The sequence below is a fragment of the Argiope bruennichi genome, chromosome 2 (genome assembly GCF_947563725.1).
Source record: "Argiope bruennichi chromosome 2, qqArgBrue1.1, whole genome shotgun sequence".
Lineage (NCBI taxonomy): Eukaryota > Metazoa > Arthropoda > Arachnida > Araneae > Araneidae > Argiope > Argiope bruennichi.
In genome coordinates, this window is record NC_079152.1 from 46,412,584 (window position 1) to 46,430,745 (window position 18,162).

The 18,162-nt window shown below is 25.1% G+C and overlaps 1 protein-coding gene across 2 annotated transcripts in view; it reads right to left on the reverse strand.

The window, feature by feature from the left end:
- Nucleotides 1–18,162, reverse strand: part of LOC129958157 (glutamate receptor ionotropic, kainate 2-like) — a 273,917-nt gene that overhangs the window by 16,977 nt on the left and 238,778 nt on the right. The window contains exons 10-11 of one of the 2 annotated variants that reach the window (XM_056070403.1): nucleotides 15,539–15,739; nucleotides 11,018–11,379 (exon numbers count right to left, since the gene is read on the reverse strand). In XM_056070403.1, the coding sequence (XP_055926378.1) occupies nucleotides 11,018–11,379; nucleotides 15,539–15,739 (563 nt within the window). The remainder of the gene's footprint in view (nucleotides 1–11,017; nucleotides 11,380–15,538; nucleotides 15,740–18,162) is intronic. The other variant, XM_056070393.1, reaches the window with a different exon arrangement.

Sequence of the window (18,162 nt, forward strand, 5' to 3'; positions counted from 1 at the left end):
TGATTATGAAGATATGTTCAGATGTTTTTATTGTAAAACTTTTGTCATTAAAATATTCTTCAACTATATCTTCGAAAAATTCTTAAAAACGCTCTGTTTAGCGACTTTTGCTATATATCAGAAATGAAGACAAACATAATTATTTACTGCCTCAAAAATTGACATATATTGTTTATTGGAACATAAACATTCATTCAGTGCAAAGTATCATGAAATGTTCAGATTAGTTAAAGATATATATATATATATATATATATATATATATATATATATATATATATGGTAGGCTAATGAGCTCTAGCCATGCACGTAATAAGATCGACAATTATCACGAAGAAAAAGAAATATATTACAAACAATAACATATGTTTCAAAAACGTGAATTCATAAATGACTTAGATATTAATAGAAATTAAATTTGATCGTTGAATAAATATGTTATAACTTAAGTTACTTTAGGAATTGACATTCAAAAGACGACCCAACTTCCTTGCGGCTTTTAAGCAAATGAAAGCTCTCAGAAAACGTCCATGCCCCCCAAACCAATCTGGGTGACGGTATGAACAAAGTACACACCTCGAGTATTCAGTCAATCGCAGTTAATGAGAAAGCGAGTAATTTAACAGTGATATTCAGTGCCTCAATCACCCTGTATAGTTTCGTTGAACGGGCGTTCGGAATCTTTCAGATTGATAGAATTAAAAATGAAAAAGTTTCGACTACACGTCATTTTCTGTAACTTATGATTTAACATGTGCCCCTTTTAGCCTGTTTCTTCACGCATTTTTGATATGCGATGGTTTAAAAAATTTCTATATAAATATTTTATCCATTAGTAATTCACACAAAAATTTGAAAGAAACGGTATAATTCTTTCAAAATATATTATGCACTTATACAATCGAAAAGACGGAAATGAAAATTTTAAACATTTCGAAATGGAGCAAATTCTATTATACACCTACAGACATAATTATTATTTATTTAGGTGCAAACGTTTTAAAAAAATAGCCCATAGATATGATAAATAGTCCTCGCAAATCATTAATAAGAAAAAATATCACTATTCTATGTAAACACATTTATCAATAGATTTTAATTTCATATTTTAAATGCAGAGCTTGAAATTCAAAGACGCCAAGATTTTAAGTACAGCTAGATACAAATTTATTTTGAAAACTGGCACAAATTTCATTTCTGATACGTTTTTAAAAAAGCAAGTATTTCTATCTGTTATATTAATTAAACCCATGTAATAATTTCATTTTAACTTTAAGTAATTTTATTTCTTATGTCTCATGTAAAATTATTAATGTGAGAAAGAATAGAAGCTATTCATTTGCGACATTTGATAGAAATATATTCCACTTAAAAAGTTCCAAACATTTATCACAATCATATTTACAATAATCCCGATCATTAATTTTTATTATTAATATATAATGAAAAATTTATAATTGTAAAAATCAGTTTGAAATAAAAAGATGCTTACATTTTACATTGAATATTACATTTGAAAATGAAAACTTATTTTAATAGCGTGAAAAACATTAATATATTTTTTTCTTCCTATGAAAAAAAGAATTTCAAACCGTAAATTTATTAAGTTGGGGATTTTTCCTCAATATTGACATGAAGCAAATTTTATTGATTTTAAGTTTGTTAAGCTCATCGTTTTATTGATTGGGATATATAAAATGTTCCTGACCCTGCACCAAAAATCGAATATTTGTAAGTATATAAACAGGAAAGAGTAATATATTAATTTGATAATTCAATGTATTAATATATTAATTTAATACATATTTTAATAACTTGATGAAAGTATTCATTTATCTCAGAAAATTAAATCAAATTTGTTTTTAATGGAAGCATTCAAATTATTTCCAATGAATTATTATTGTGGTTATTTCACTTATTTTACAATCGATTTGTCCTTAAATAAAGAAAAATTAGGAGCATATATTTAATGAATTATTTTTTATATATAAAACTCAATAGTAACATGGAATATTTCATTTCTAATTTATTCTTATAATTTCTCTTTTTTTATATTTAGCGCTGATATAAAAGAAGAAAAATCTATCAATCAAAAACCTCTAATTTTACGAACGACGACTAATTTAGCACACACAGTTAAATTCAAACAGTATCAACATTTCAGCATTTCCACGTGCGTCTAAGCTTGTTTTATTAAATCATTTTTATAATTTTTAATTCATTATTCTTTGGTGAATATATTGAATAATGCAATATTTTCAGATTTATATTTTATAAATATTGTTGTTTAATGCTAAACCTAAATTGAACTGAATTAACTAAAATGTACTTAAACCAATAGATTTAATCTATGATCTACAAAAATGTATTTCGTTGTCTAAAATAAACACCAAGATGAAGTATATAGGGAATCTGAGATATACTAAGTGAAAAAGAAAAGCTAAATATCTCAAAAAACCTCAGACTTACTTATACTGAATACTTTTCATGGTTCGTATTTCAATCCAACTTGTTTATTTTTTCTAATATTTTCTTTCTATAATGCACCAACTGAAATCCCTAATATTTATTTATGGATAATAAAGGCAAAGATCTATTAAATATACTTAATTTAGCCAAAAAATTAATTTGATATTAAAATATATCAGAAAATAAGATCATTACTTATTAAATTTTCGCATGATCTGTAAAACAACTACGTCATTTACCTGCATTATGTAAATTATGAATGAACAAATATTAAATTGATAAATATTCATTAAACATAATTTATATTCAATTCAAAGAACAATCCTGAGATTATTAAATGGTACTTGATGCGAGTTCTTATAAAGTCTATTGCTGTAAAACATATCAATATCTATCTTAACATTTTTTCTAAAAATAAATAGGATACAAAAGAATTTATTATTAACGTGTGAAAGGTTTGTTTTGTACGAATAGTGGCAAAGAATGACTGAAATCATATTTAGCCACTTTATAGTGATTGAAAATAAAACGCTTGTTCTTTAAATCAATGATATATTTGGCAAATCAGAAATCCAGATTTTTTTCCGAAATTATTGTTATACTGATTTTTTACAGACTGATCTCAGGCTGAATTAGTTGATTTGTTTCTGATCTTTGAGCATATTGTAGCGTGCCCTAAAACATGATGACATAAGATATATTCCTTCTATGAGTAATTTCTTTCAGGAGATCATGTTTCGGGTGATTGAATGAGCATTTCAATTTCGAAGCATGTAGGTTGATGTCTCACTAAGATCGAGATCCATCATGCTGGCATAATAGTAGATCTGATTGTTGTTATTTATTGGATTAAGTATTAGTCTATAGGACATTGGACATATTAAGTATATAATAGGACATTGGTTTTCGTTCTTTATCTTTTGTCAACGTTCAAATTTACATAGTCCTCCCTAAATTATTTTTAGCCTCCGTTGTATTTCTCAAAGGTCATACATTTTTGGTGTTGAGATTCACCATGCTTCCCTATTTACAGAAAAATAATCGGATATTGCAGTTGACATTTTAGCGAGATTCATTTTTTGTCTTGGCCAAATGATTTCTGGTAAATAATTTTATGATTAAATGGATTCTTCATTCCGAAAATACTTACTACCTTTTGAAGAAAACATATTTATCCTAAATAGAATTAAATTAATAAAGCTCACCTACCTTGAAATGCATCTCAAGAAAAGGCTTTGTAAATTCGTTTGGATTCAATAAAGATCTCAAAGGAATAATTCGAAAAATGTTCATCATATATCATGCTAATTTTAAGATTGAAATTATTTTGAAAAACATCCGATTTTATTAATCAAATTTATATTAACTGTCAATACAGAGAAATAGTTTTATTTTACGTAGCTGTTTAGCGCAGTGTACCGATTACAATATATCTCCAGAGTAATACTGTTGCCTTAAATTTACAAATTAATACATATATGCTGATCACCAGAATTTCTGTAAATGATTTCCAAGTAATACGTCCAAATATATTGCAGCATGAGCAAACTAATGAATCAGTAAACATGGAAAACGTATCATATTATACAATCAAAGTTTGTGATGTAATCCTGTTTTGAATATCAAACGTGTTTATGCCTTCTCAATATGTACCATAAAACGAGCCAGGGATAAAAAAAAATGTTTATTTATAAAATGTACTTACAAGAATAAAATCAACAACATCGAATTTCATCTATCAAAGTATATTTTCCGTGCAAAATATGCATTATAACAGACAACATAAATCACTAGCATTGTCCTTTCTTCTTCTGAAAGATCGGTGAATTTAATTTCCTCACTCCAAAATGTCTTAATCATCTGAGCGATAATTGCTTGGATTCAACTATTTAGGTTATCATATAATTCAACGACTGATTGAAATTAAAGAACTTAACGGCGTAATAAGGTTTTCAAAATCAAGTACATTTCATATACATCAGGAACTGTAAAATTTAATTTTGTTGTTTTTTTTTCGTAAATTTAACAAGTTTTGTTCCATGAATCAATTTAGAATGTTTGCATTATTACAAGTATCATTATTTTCCATGTATGACTTAGGAAGTCTTTTCTTTTAAATCTTAAAAATTGTCGGTCGCTTTAATAAACAAGGGTCAGAATTTCAAGAAAAGGTTTCGAAACAATAAAAAAAAACTTATTGCTTCAACTTTTGAACATTTCTAAGTTTATTTCATTATAAAATCATCTCATTTCAATTTTAATTAAAATTTGCTTTGAAATATTCTGCGTTCTTGAAAAATCAGCTATATTTTAAATTAAAATTCAAAACCAAATAAATAATTAACAATACTGGATGATAAAGGTATGAATTGTACAAATAATTCCAAAAATATAATAAAAATCAAATAGAATTCGAAACTATTTTCCTTCAAATTTCAATACAGAGTTCATGGTGGTGAGGTATACAGATTGCCAAACTGTCCTAAAAACTTTGCAGAATTCCATTTGTGAAATGATTGGATTTCACTTCCAAAGTTGCATGACACAATATATTTATGTAATTCAATAATGTTAATGACAAAATCATAAAAAAAAATTTATAATAAATTATTAATTACTAATTTTTTGTAGATATTTTCTATGTTGTTGAAAACTATGTTTATTGAATTCATAGTTTCTTCTATAAAACTCAAATGCTCTACTTTTAATATTTAAATACAAGGGCATAGATAAAGCAATGCATTTTCGAGAAACATAAAGTGATTTCTTTTCGTCTTAAGCTAGAATAAAATAGAATATACCGTATTAAATATAAATAAAACAGTTTAACAAATTATTCCTTAACCTGTAAAATAGGATTTGTATCATTTAAAAGAAAATATAAGAACAATGCAAAAGTCAATTATTTAATTTTCAGGTCTTAATAATAAACAATATTCCAAATAATTTAATTAGAAACAAAAAAAGTTAAATGTCAACAAATGAATTTTGTACTCATTCAGGATAAAACGATATTGCAGTAGCTGCTTTCATTTTTGTAGAACATACATTCACTCTTGTTTTCCTTTTTCAATCCACTTACCCTTAAAAAATTCCCTTTAAAATTAAATGGTAAAATATAAACAGGGATAAAATATGAAATGGTATGAATAATTTTTTTCAGTTCATTAGAACTGAAATTCTTGCTATATTTCCAATGATGTATTCTTTCAAACTGTAGATGATGGAAAAGATTTGTGCAGAGTTATACAGCACACCATGAGATTTTATTAAATGTTTGAGGCTATTTAATATAGTCAAGAAATTCGTCTATTAAGAATTATTCGCCTATTAATCGCCTATATTATATTTTATTAAATATATGATTAAAGCGTCGTCATCTCGGAAAATGAGAAATATCATGTAATAGATATTATCAATGAATATAAAATACTGAAACACGAGTGAAAAAATAGATTTGATAAAAATTCGAACGTAGGAAAATGTATTAAGAAAAATTTACTTTATTTTTAAAAATATTTACTGCTTAAGATATTAACGTGTTCAAAAATTAGAAAAGAATATTTACAATAATTATTACTACATTTTTGTTTAAATTTAACTATTATTCTAAATTCTATTCATATTTAAAATTATTTTCTTATAATTTGATAATGAACACATTGAAGGTCTTTGTGGCAACTATTATTACAAGATATTCATGATGTTATTCAATATTCTGAATCCTAGACAACATCGGGAAAAAAATCGTAACAATATTGTTTGGTAATTTATGCTAAAAGAGTATTATAAATATTTAAAAAATGTTGACATTATTTTTATAATCAAAGATGTCTCTATGTATTTAGCAAACAAGCATTTGAATCAACCTAGTTAATTATATCAAGAAATAATAGAAATTTTCATGCTAGTGATGCTTGATTCACATAAAGAAATATGAAAACACTTCAGAAAATTTTTTGATAGAAATAATTGCAGTTTCGAGAAAATAAATACAGTGGGTGTTTAGCCTAATCACGCTAATAGTTAATTACTAAACCATTAGAAATTTCTATTGGTTTACCTTCCAATTTAATATATATATATATATATATATATATATATATATATATATATATATATATATATATATATATATATATATGTCTTATGATATAAAAAAATTATGTTTTATATTTTTTGAAACAATAAACGTTTTGATGTTAAATTACAAAGTCTAAGTTTTTATATAAAATAATTACTTGAATTCTATTTCGAGAATGTTTTATGCTTTGATTTGTAACTTATGGTCTAAAATCATATAAAACTGTGATAATCAAAGTTTCAGAATTTTACAAGTTACGGTAATAAAAATATTGGAATTATTTTATTTAAAAAGATAATTTTTCATAAACTTAATGGGATATGAAAATTGTATAAAGATTTAAGTTTTTAAAAATTTTCCGTGATATATTTATTGACTCAAACAATATGAAATGTAATACATTATTTCACTAAGATCGCTTTTAATATTGGGTATCTTTAACTGATTTAAATTTATCTAATGGACTATGATTAAAGTGGATATACTGTATAGTTTGGAGACTGCCCGTAATATTATGTAATTACTTATTAAAATATATTTTACCTAAATGAAACATTACTCATTTTTAAAAGTATATGTTGAAAAAAAATAGTAAATTTTTTTTTAGAGTATGAAAAAATATTAAAATTTGTATTATATCTCATGGAATACTGCATAACGTCGTAAATTCAGTTATGAAATTTTTTTCATTAATATCATTTCTATTGGCACACAAAGCTGTTTCTTCACAATCTACAAACACAGATCCTAATAATCTACATGCAAATGGACCAGAATAACGTATGGAAATTTTGTTTACACAGATGGTTGAAATAATAAATTAGTTTTAATGTTTATACTTACCGATGATATCATATCTTTAATCTAAACTTTCCCTTTATAAAATGTTCAAAAGAGATTAATATCATTTAATAGTTTTGTTCAATTTTTTTCTATATTTATATTTAATGAATACATTTTATTTAAAAATAATTATAAAATTATATTTAATAGATATAATTAAATAAATAAAAATTGAAATATCTGAAACCACTCATATTAAACATTTTATCAAATTGTATGATACATTGATAAATATAACTTTACCCTATTCTTTGCAACAAATTTTCATAATTGAATTGAAAATTATTTTCAAATTAAATTAGGAGAAATAATAGTATTGCAGAAGGAATGTTTTAATTTTAAAAAAATGGAAATAGGTTTTAATTTTTTTATAATTAAATTTTACATTTAAATTACAATTCTTACCATGAAACTATCAAGGATTAATATGAAATATTTAAAGTTATTTATTCTAATTATGACTTTAAAAATTGTGGTTTTCTCTTAGTTCAGACTTAAATTTATAAAAATAAATATAATATTAACGTTTTTTTTTCTTTATGTCAAGGAATAAAAAAAATTAAATAATATAAATTTAATTGTAAGATTATAAATTTCAAATAACTGCTTAAGGCAAAATTTATCCAGGCAATAATTTACCCATGTACAATATCTTTCAGTGATGCATCTAAATAGTAACAACTTTAGGATATGGAAGAAAATGTAAAATGTATTTCATTATAAAGTTATTCATCTTTAATAAAACAACAATAATTATGATAAATAAACTCTCTAGAATTCAAACAATTATATTAAATTCAAAAAAGAATTTCTCTGCTGTATTCTTTTTTAGATTTTCATACAAACATTTTTAAATTGTTAAAAAAAAAAAAAAAAAAAAAAAAAAAAAAAGGAATTTTTACTACCATTAGAATTTTTAAAAAATTATTTCTAATCAGTTCAAATCTTTTGCCTATGTATTTAGAAAAGATATTTTTTCGAAGATGATAATATTTGAAATTAAAAATTACACAATGTTTGTATTTGCTGCATAATATTTAAATATTTTTTTTCTACAAATATTTATAAATCTCTTGATTCTTTGAAATTCTGACTTTAAAAAAATAGCATTTATCATACAAATGAAAATTGTAAATATATCTAATTTAAGTTATTTTAAACCTTTATTCCTTTTAAACTTAAAAATCCCTCACATATAGAATAATAATTTTTTAATTAACCCTTGTAATAGATGTTAACCCTTAAACATCTATTACATTAAAACCAAGATATCAGTGAAGAATAACAGGATATATAATCTCAGTTGAAGTTCAGTTAGGTGATACACTTTATTATGAAATACATTTACATTTCATCCATATTTTTCTTTTAAGAATCACGGGTGAGGTTTCAGAAATAATTTCGGAAGTTTTAAATTTGTAATAACATTTAAAACATAATTTACCTTTCATTGAAAAGAATCAGTCACTTAAACAATTTTAATTTAGTCTTGATCTGGCGTACAAATTATAATAACAGACTAACACATAAAGTATGTGAAAATAATTTAGTTATAAATGTTATTAATTAGTTGTAGGAATTTGAAATATTTGGGACAGGAAAAGGGTAGGATTAGGTGCTTTTCATATTGAAACAAAAATAGTTTTATACATATATATTTAATAATACATTAAATCTAATTTTAATTTTCATATGTTAATATAACCAAACTTTTAAATTTTTAATACATATCATTAAAATATAACAAAAGCCAGTGGTATAATAATAGAACATTTCTTTCTTTCTTTTTTTTTTTTTTTGCTTTATACTGTCAAACTTTGACTTATGTTTTAACCTTTAAAAAGTCTTACCAGATTAGATCTTATTAATATACCTGCAAATGATGTAAATTTGCTCTATAAAGTAACAAGAAAATATAATAACCGGTTTCAAAATATTGATTCACGTTTCATCTTTAGATACGCAAAAGTGTGTTGCATTATGAATGGCAGTTCATCATTTTTTCTCTGGTATTTGATGTAATCTTTACAGAAAAAAAATCAAAACATCTTAGTTTTAGAAAATATTCTACAGTTCGAATAACAAAAAAAAATGTTTTTAATGTATTAATAATTTGTTACTATAATTTTATTTAAAACTATTACTTCTTGTAGATTCGTATTAATCATCGCATATAAATTTAACATTATTTTTAATACAGACGTTCTTAATTATTTAAAATGAAATACAAAAGCAATGATAAACATACTGAAAAGATTTATCATTAAATCTGGTTATTTATTATAAATTAATATAAAATCATATATATTCTTAAAACTATTTGCTTTTATTTAATATGAAATTTTATATAAATATATATTTTATGTATGCAATTTTTAATGAATTTGTCTTGAAAAAAATTACACAAAGTTATTTATTTTTAAATCCAGACAAGTATTAGCACTGAAATTTTGTACTAAATTCAACACACATGCATATTATAAAATTCACTATTTTTTTTATAAAGCATATTGTAAATTATATTCAATCATGAATAGCAGCATGCGTATTCACAGCAAAAAAAGCTAATAGTTAATCTATTAATACTATTTCTAGATGGCACAATGCGGTTCCATGCATTTTCTACTTATTTTGAGAAGAAAGTTTTGAGTTTCTTTTGATATTTGATGAATCTATTAATAAACACTTCTTTATTGATAAAAGCGTTAGTATATATCGATGCATCACTGCAAACCAAAGAAAAATGGCGTTTATAAAAAAATATTGCCTGGATATTTTACCTTACTTTGATGTAACTGCTGCATTCAGAGCTGCGCATCTGGATCTAACCTGCTTAAGAAACTATGAAAATAATTAGACATTTAAGACCATCCGTTATGTGCTTCGATTTAGAAATTCTGGTGAAAGTATTCGCAAACCCTTCAAAACGGGAATTTTTCTAAAGATTTTGGTTTGATGGAAGGGATAAAAAAATTAACCATACTTATTTTACCAGTATTTATAAAATATTGATATTTAAAAAAATGACATTAAATTTTATGGATCCATTATGCTTTTATTTTATTATTTTTATTTATTGTTAGACATGAATAATTGACGAAAATTTATCTCATTATGCTATATTAAATAATTATTTTACGTGTAGTAAAAAATGCTAACTTCAAATAGGATTTGTTATTTTAAAATCAATGGGTTTTGTTTAGAAATAACAACTGACACTAAATTTTTAGAATAAGTTTTTTTTTAACATCTTAGGTTGATATTGCATGAACTAAGTGGATAACACATTTTCACAATCTTACTTTACATCTGTGGACATTCTATTTGATATTCAAATTAGAAAAACAAGTTATTTTTTTTGATATTTTGGGAATACAGTTTGTTGCTACCGAATGCTAAAATGAAAGTTAACAAATCCGAACCAAATTTATTTACATTTTCGTATGCAAAAAGGGCATGTAAAGCTTAAAAAAATTATTTATATCAGGATGTTTATCTCAAACATTAACAAAACGGTTTGGTTAATGTCCATTCCAGTTTCATTTGCATGTAGATAATTAGTAATTGCATTTGCAAATCTCACGAGAAACACACTGTCATGTCAACAATAGAAATACTAACCTTGGCAGAAAATCACATCCTCTTCTCATTAACGAACCCATCATGAACCACAAACTATTAGTGAGAGTAAATCGATTTTCTACAACATTTGAATCTGGCCGCTGAGGACTCGGATATATCCACTCATATGGGCTCAGCCTTGCGAGAATGAAAAGGTACAGAGTTATACCTAGGTATGCTGTAGCCATGTAAAACCAAACCTCGATTGAGAGTGGCTGAAAAAAGGAAAACAATGGAGGGTTTTTTTTCGCAGGTTTCTTGAATAGGATGCTGATCCCCAAATTCATGAAAGGCATCGTGAAATCCACGGCACTTTCTCTATCGAAAGTGATTGATAAATCAGCTACTGCAATATCGGCTTCCTAAACGGGGCGAAAAAACGTTCATCAAAATAATCTGAATTCCAATATTTTTGATCTCAGAAGTAAAAAAATAACGCAAATTATTTAAACTATAATGAACATAAAAATCCCATGAGACTTGCAAAAATAATTCTTTGTCTCAAAATATCGAAGATGCTTCAAAAGTGTATATATTTCTCGAAAACATTAATAGGTTTCCTGATTGTAGAATTTTCTTTACAGTACAGCAAAAAGTTGAGGCAAGAAAACAAATAATAGTTTAGAAAAGAGCTCTTTAATTGTTCTGCTGCATTTCTATATCAACAAGATCAAGATATGCATTATATAGATATCAAATAACTTGAAATATTCTGAAACATCAGCTAATCTGAAATCGTACATTTAAACATAAAATAAAAATATTCAGATGCATTCAGTAAAGGTTATTTCAAACATTATTTATGATATTTGAAGGTTATATTTGTAGCAAGAACAGTTGTGTATTAATCATTTCACACATAGAAATTGTGTTGATATGCAAAAGTAGTTCGCTTGTGGTTCAAACTGAAACGCTGAATTCACTAATCTTAAAATGAAAGAAAGCTTAAAATTTATATTTTATAATTAATTTAAATTTATATAGAATTTATTATTTAGCTTTAATAAATTTATTCATTTATTAAAGCTTAAAATTATATATCTTAATTATATAAAATTTATATAGCAAAGAAAGAAACTTTATGAAGTAATTTTCCTCGACAAATGCTCTAAGAACCATTTCCTTTCAAATTTGAAAGGTTTCTACCATTTTTAATTACATGTCGTTTGGGATTATAGCGAAATGAGTTCAAAATAATTTCTGGAATTTAAACTGCATAACACATGCTTAGAAACAAAAAAATAGATAATAAAATTTATTCCTTTAGTAATCGTAAGACAAAAGTAATTATCTTTTTTAAGATTCATCAATTGTTAATTATTATTTTTCTTTCATTTTTTAACTAGATCATACCTCCTACATATGTCTATATTTAAATTATTTGGTTATTATCGCTACGCAGCATTTGTGAAGAAAAATATTTTCTTGAGATTAAACGAACTTGTCTATCAATTTCTCAGAATATCTAAATACTATTGAAATTGTTAGTTTTATTTATGGATTTCTTTTCAATTATTAACAGATAAAGGAGTCAAGAAATGAAAGTACAATTATTTTATTATCTAGACTTGCGAATTATTAAAACATATAAAAAAGTAAATTATTTTTTGAAAATTAAGAGTGTAAGAATAAATTAAAACAACACTTTAATTCAAGAAATACTACTTCTTAGTATATCTACAGAGTATTTAGAGTTAAAAGAATTTGAACAATATTAACGTAATTTTTTAAATTATGAAAAAAATATATCATATAACAAATGACATTTTTAATGTATTTTTTAAATTGATCGAGTTTTCTAAAATTATTCTAAAAGAAAATTTCAAAAATAATTTTATCGGATAAGTTATGGATTTGAAAAACTGAAAACATGAAAACATTGTTCATGAAAATTGCAATCTTTATATAAGAAATTCTATAAAAGAAAAGATATTCTGTAATGGACTAGAGAATATTCTATTAAACACACAATTTGTTGTATTTGGAGAAGTCAATAAATATATTTTATATGATTTGATTTTATTTCCCCAAAGGAAGAGAATCAAGTTATTTTTTATAAAAGATCATAAGTCGAAGAAAAGTTTTTAAAATATTTTTTGGTGTTTGCAATAATTATTTCCCATTTAAAAACCGTAATGAATAAATGAGTTGTTGAAGTATATTGTTGAAATTATCTAATATGAATTATCTTAATGATACTAACTAATTTACAATTTCTGGATTAATATAGCATTATTGTATTCAGTAATTTATTAATTTTTTAATATAAATTCAACGTTAGAGAAGCGACTTCTTTTTCCTTTTATAAATATTTTAAATTAATTTATATGCTTTTACCTTATTTAAAAACAAAATTTAAAAAAATAACATCCGCTGAAAGTACCTTGGAGTTGCAACCTAGCTAATAGAGAATGAATTTTTAAAGTTTCTTTTTTGTTTTGTTTTATAGACTAAGACTAATATGACTTGAGCTGCATTTTTACCTTGAAATGAACTTTTGCTTGGTTTCTTTTTCCACTTTTACAGCTGAGGTATGCTTAAACCTTATTCGGAAAGACTGAACTCGTTAAAATACTGTCGTAAAGTACACAAAGCTTTGAAGTCTTAGAAGTTTTGAAAAGAGAGGGCAGTTTTAAAAAGTTTACTTAACAAATTACGAGTTGCAAAATACTTCTTTTACTCAAGCAACTTCTTTAAATCCATTAAAAACGTTCCATAGAAATACTTCTGAAATAAGCCAACATGATTATGTAATAAAATTTTATTATTTTCAATGCCGGATGCTTTTTTTAAAACCAGAGACTTAAATCCTCTTAATAGATCTGTTTTTTGGAACATTGGTGGCATACTTAATATTCTAAGTAAGTGTTAAAACCTATATTTGCTAAACAAAATCTTTGCAAATCTCTTACATTTTTTTTATTTATTTACAACTTATTTTTAACGAACATAGTTATTATCGAAATTAATTTAACATATTTGTTTGTGTTTACAAATATTTTTATATTGTTCGATACATTATTTCAGAATTCGTTAAAATTGGAATTAAATCTAAAAAGATACTTAATTATACTTTGTCTCTTCAAATTGTTTTAATGAGTAACTATACATTAAATTAACAACTGAGATATTTTTATAATTGATGGTCGTCCTTCTAATATTACTTTTCAATAGCTGACATTTTCAATGTCATACCTACAAACAAGAAATACATACAATTTATTAAAAAGTTAATTGAATTAGAAGTTTCGAATAAGTAGTGATAGCAATTATTTTATTAAAAAAATTTCTTTTAAATGCCTTGGGAGACTCCTAAAATTTTTTCAATCAAGTGTAACTATTCAGAAAGTTTTGAAACTAATAAATAAAGTGAATACCTTCTCTTAAATTTTTGGATAAGAAATCTTAATAATTCGACGGAGATCCTTTTAGTTAATAAAATTAATTTATTTTTCATTCGATTGTAGAAATGTTTTTATTTTGCTATAAATGCAACAGTTAAAAGTTTGTATAGGAAGCTTCTGAACCTCGCCTACAAACTTGGATGCGATGAAAAAAAAAACATTAATAGGCTCAAATGCAGTGATTAAGAGACATAAAGACAAAGTGATGACATCATACAGAATGGACAATTAAACATCTTATTATACAAAAAAATACCAACACTAAAAACATAAGAGGAGGTGCTCGACATTTAGCCCATCGGCATACATACCCGACTGATACCTTTGCTGCATGGATTTGAGAACACTTAAAGAATAAATTTCAGTTAACTTGGCGTTAATGAAAGGATTCATTATCACCTCAAGAGGCATATTCTACCATGAGAAACCCACGCGTATTAACATCAAGAATTCTCTTACAACGCTTCCTTACCATACAGAACACCATTTATAAGTTTCCTCTTTTACTTACTTTCCAAGAAAATAGAAAGTGCATAAGAAGATATACATTATCATGCAGTATTTCTATTCTTCTATGCTGATTTATTGTATTCTATAAAATTCGTGAGCATTTAAATATCTATTTTTTTCTATAACTTATCATTAAAATAAAATAAGAAATATGGATTATGTATAAAAATATCAAAAATAATATAATTATTAAGCGAAATTAGGATCAAAATATGTTCGAATTATATATTGAAAATTATTGAAATATATAAATATATTGAAATATTTCGATACAATGCAAGAAAATTGTCACTTTTTCATTAGACAATTTCTTCTATATTTTTTCCTGCTTAAAATTACTATTAAGCATAAGAAAGAACACCTGGTATAAAATGAAGTGAATGTTGGTTTGAAAGATTATGATGCCTTTATTCATTTAATAACTTCATCTTTGCTTCTTTACATTTTTACCCTGATGAGTAAAAGGCTATAAACAAGATATATTAAATAAATAAGAAATGTTAGATTTCTTTATTTACAAGAAGGAAATTTCAATTTACTGCATTGCACTGGTCGTAGGAGTTTCTGGTTAGATTATTAAGTAGTATCATCATAAAAACTAACTTACCCTTTTTAGTAACTCTCCTACCATTCCATTCCATTCGCCGTCCTTTAATGCACCATAACCGCCGTCTTTTACAGGTTGAATAATGAATTTGAAGCCAAATTTTTCAGATAATTTTTCCAATAAGTCTTTGCAATAGCCTTCATATCTATCATTGCCTGTATAAGCATTTTCTGGCAATTTCTTCATCATGTATGGATTATTCTGGAAAATCAAATCAATCTTTCACTTCACCCATCATAAAATATTTATATTAAATAATTATTGCAATGTCTTCGTGGCAGAGAAAACTGCAATCAGGTTGAATACATTATAAATATAAGCAGTTGAATGCATTATAAATATTAATCTAAAAAAAGCATTAAAATTATATAGCGTTATAAATTCTTATGTCCTTCAGTTTCTTCTCTGAAAAAAAAAATAGAAATTCAGTAGCGAAATGAAATTGAGAATTGAATGCTATCATTATCAAATTGAATTCTGTTGGATATAAGCGCATGTCGGCTTTGCTGATAATGAAAAAAGTGACACCTTATCAAAAATTGGAGAAAAAAAATTGAAATGTTATACAATTTAAAACTAAAAATAAGGCGCAATCGATAAATCCATGGCAAAAAAGATGGCAAGAATCCACAAAAGAAAGATGAATGAAAGTCATCTTTGATAATGATAATAGCAAAATCATCGAGATAAATTTTTACTTTAACCAAATTCTCACTCGCCATAGTATTCCATAGGCGCATCAGGCTAGACTGTTTCATCAAAAATTATAAGTATTTCTGCATTGAAACAATACGAATGATTCCTCAGATAATCAATAGAGTAGGCTGTATTTGAAAAAATTACCTTCTGGTTGTATGGAAAAGTGGACTGAAAACCACATTAAAATGCCAACTTATCAAGAACTCTGTCATCCTGATTGTTGAGAATATATTGACCGAAGAAATGGGTAATGATTAATTATCAATAACTATAGACAGCATAGTGTTTTTCTCCTTTTTAGTACTATAAATTACTATTCTAGTTTTTTTTTCCATTTTTGTAATTTTTTTAAAACCTTAATTTCTTTCTGATTTTAGATAATTATTATCTACAGTTTGATTCTATTATTTAGTATTATGAAAGTCCAAAGTGAAGGCGAAATTGCTGACGGTCCTCTGTTTTGCTCTTTGTTGGTTTGCCAGTTTCTTTCATACTTTCCTAACGAACAGCTTGCTTCGTGGCAGCCCATTATATCTGGGTGGCTTCAATTGGGACGGTATTTGGATCTTGTATTACATTTTATTCCATTTCATAAACTACATATAAATATAAAAATTAAGTGCCTTCACTTTGAAAATAAAATATATGGAAAGGAAATAAACAGATTAAGGAGAGACCAGCGTTTATAATCGATGAATTATTTTCTTTGTATTCATAGATGCAGTGAAAAACTTTGGTAAAAATAAAATTACACTCTTAATTGAAATTTTAATTGAAATTATTCATGTTTATGAATTTCTATTCATGCTTTTGAAAAAAAAACAAAAGAAATACCCCAATCACTCTAATTTGTACCAATTAATTTGTGGTTGATTTCATTAATATGTTTAAGGACGTTCTTCTCTGACTAACTTTCATAATTTTCTATGATCAAAACGAAAATACCATCATATAAAGAAAGAGTTAATCTGAAAGCAAATTGCTGAATTTAGATAATTACATTTTAAAGAATGCAATTAGCCACCAATCCCTTTTTGAAGAGAAAATTTTATTAGAAAAAAAGCTAGATCTTATTTACTATTATTGAAATGTTACAAAGTATATCGAAATACTCATATACAATAGTAGTAAGAAGATAAAAATTTCAAAAAAATTAACAAAAAGGAACGTTGAATAAATCATTTAAAAACAATCAATATTAATATTTGGATTTTGTTTTACTGTAGGTATTAAATATTGTAAGACATTTAATAATTGATTCTTGGCACCTAATTAAATTTTTCTATTGCCTAATTATATAACAGTTCCTAATATAAATCATATTTATTTCAAAACGAATTTTATATGCATATGCATACAATAAATGGTTGAACAGGAAAATATATGGTGGTGGAAATCCAAACCTCCCCCTCAATGTTGTCTAGGTCAATCCACTGCCTCTGCCTCTAGCATGACAGAAAAAGGGATTTTAAACCATCCACAGCCTTCTTCTTCTAAACTGCATAATGTCTGATTATGTCCAGTTTTAACTTTTTAATAAATTCTTTTATTTTTCCTAATTCTGCTACTGAGTCTTTTGAAGAAAGAAACAAGATTTGAAAAGGATAATAGTATTTAAAAAGTTTTAAGAAAAAAAAGCCTTTTGGGCCATCTGTTTGGCATTTCAATAAGCTGCGATTATTTTATACAAAGCAAAAACTGTTTTTTGGATAGATTGCAGAAGACAATCATTTAAGTGATTTTGAAGTCTATTTTGATTTTATTAATTTTTTGCATCTCTAAGTGAATTGATTTTCAAACTGGCACTTCAATTTGCTATAGGAGCATAGACAAAAAATGATTTTCTTTTCGAATTCCAAAAGAAAAAAAATCCAAAATCATGCAGAACTTTTTACTTTATTCTAACAAATTAAAAAAAAATATTT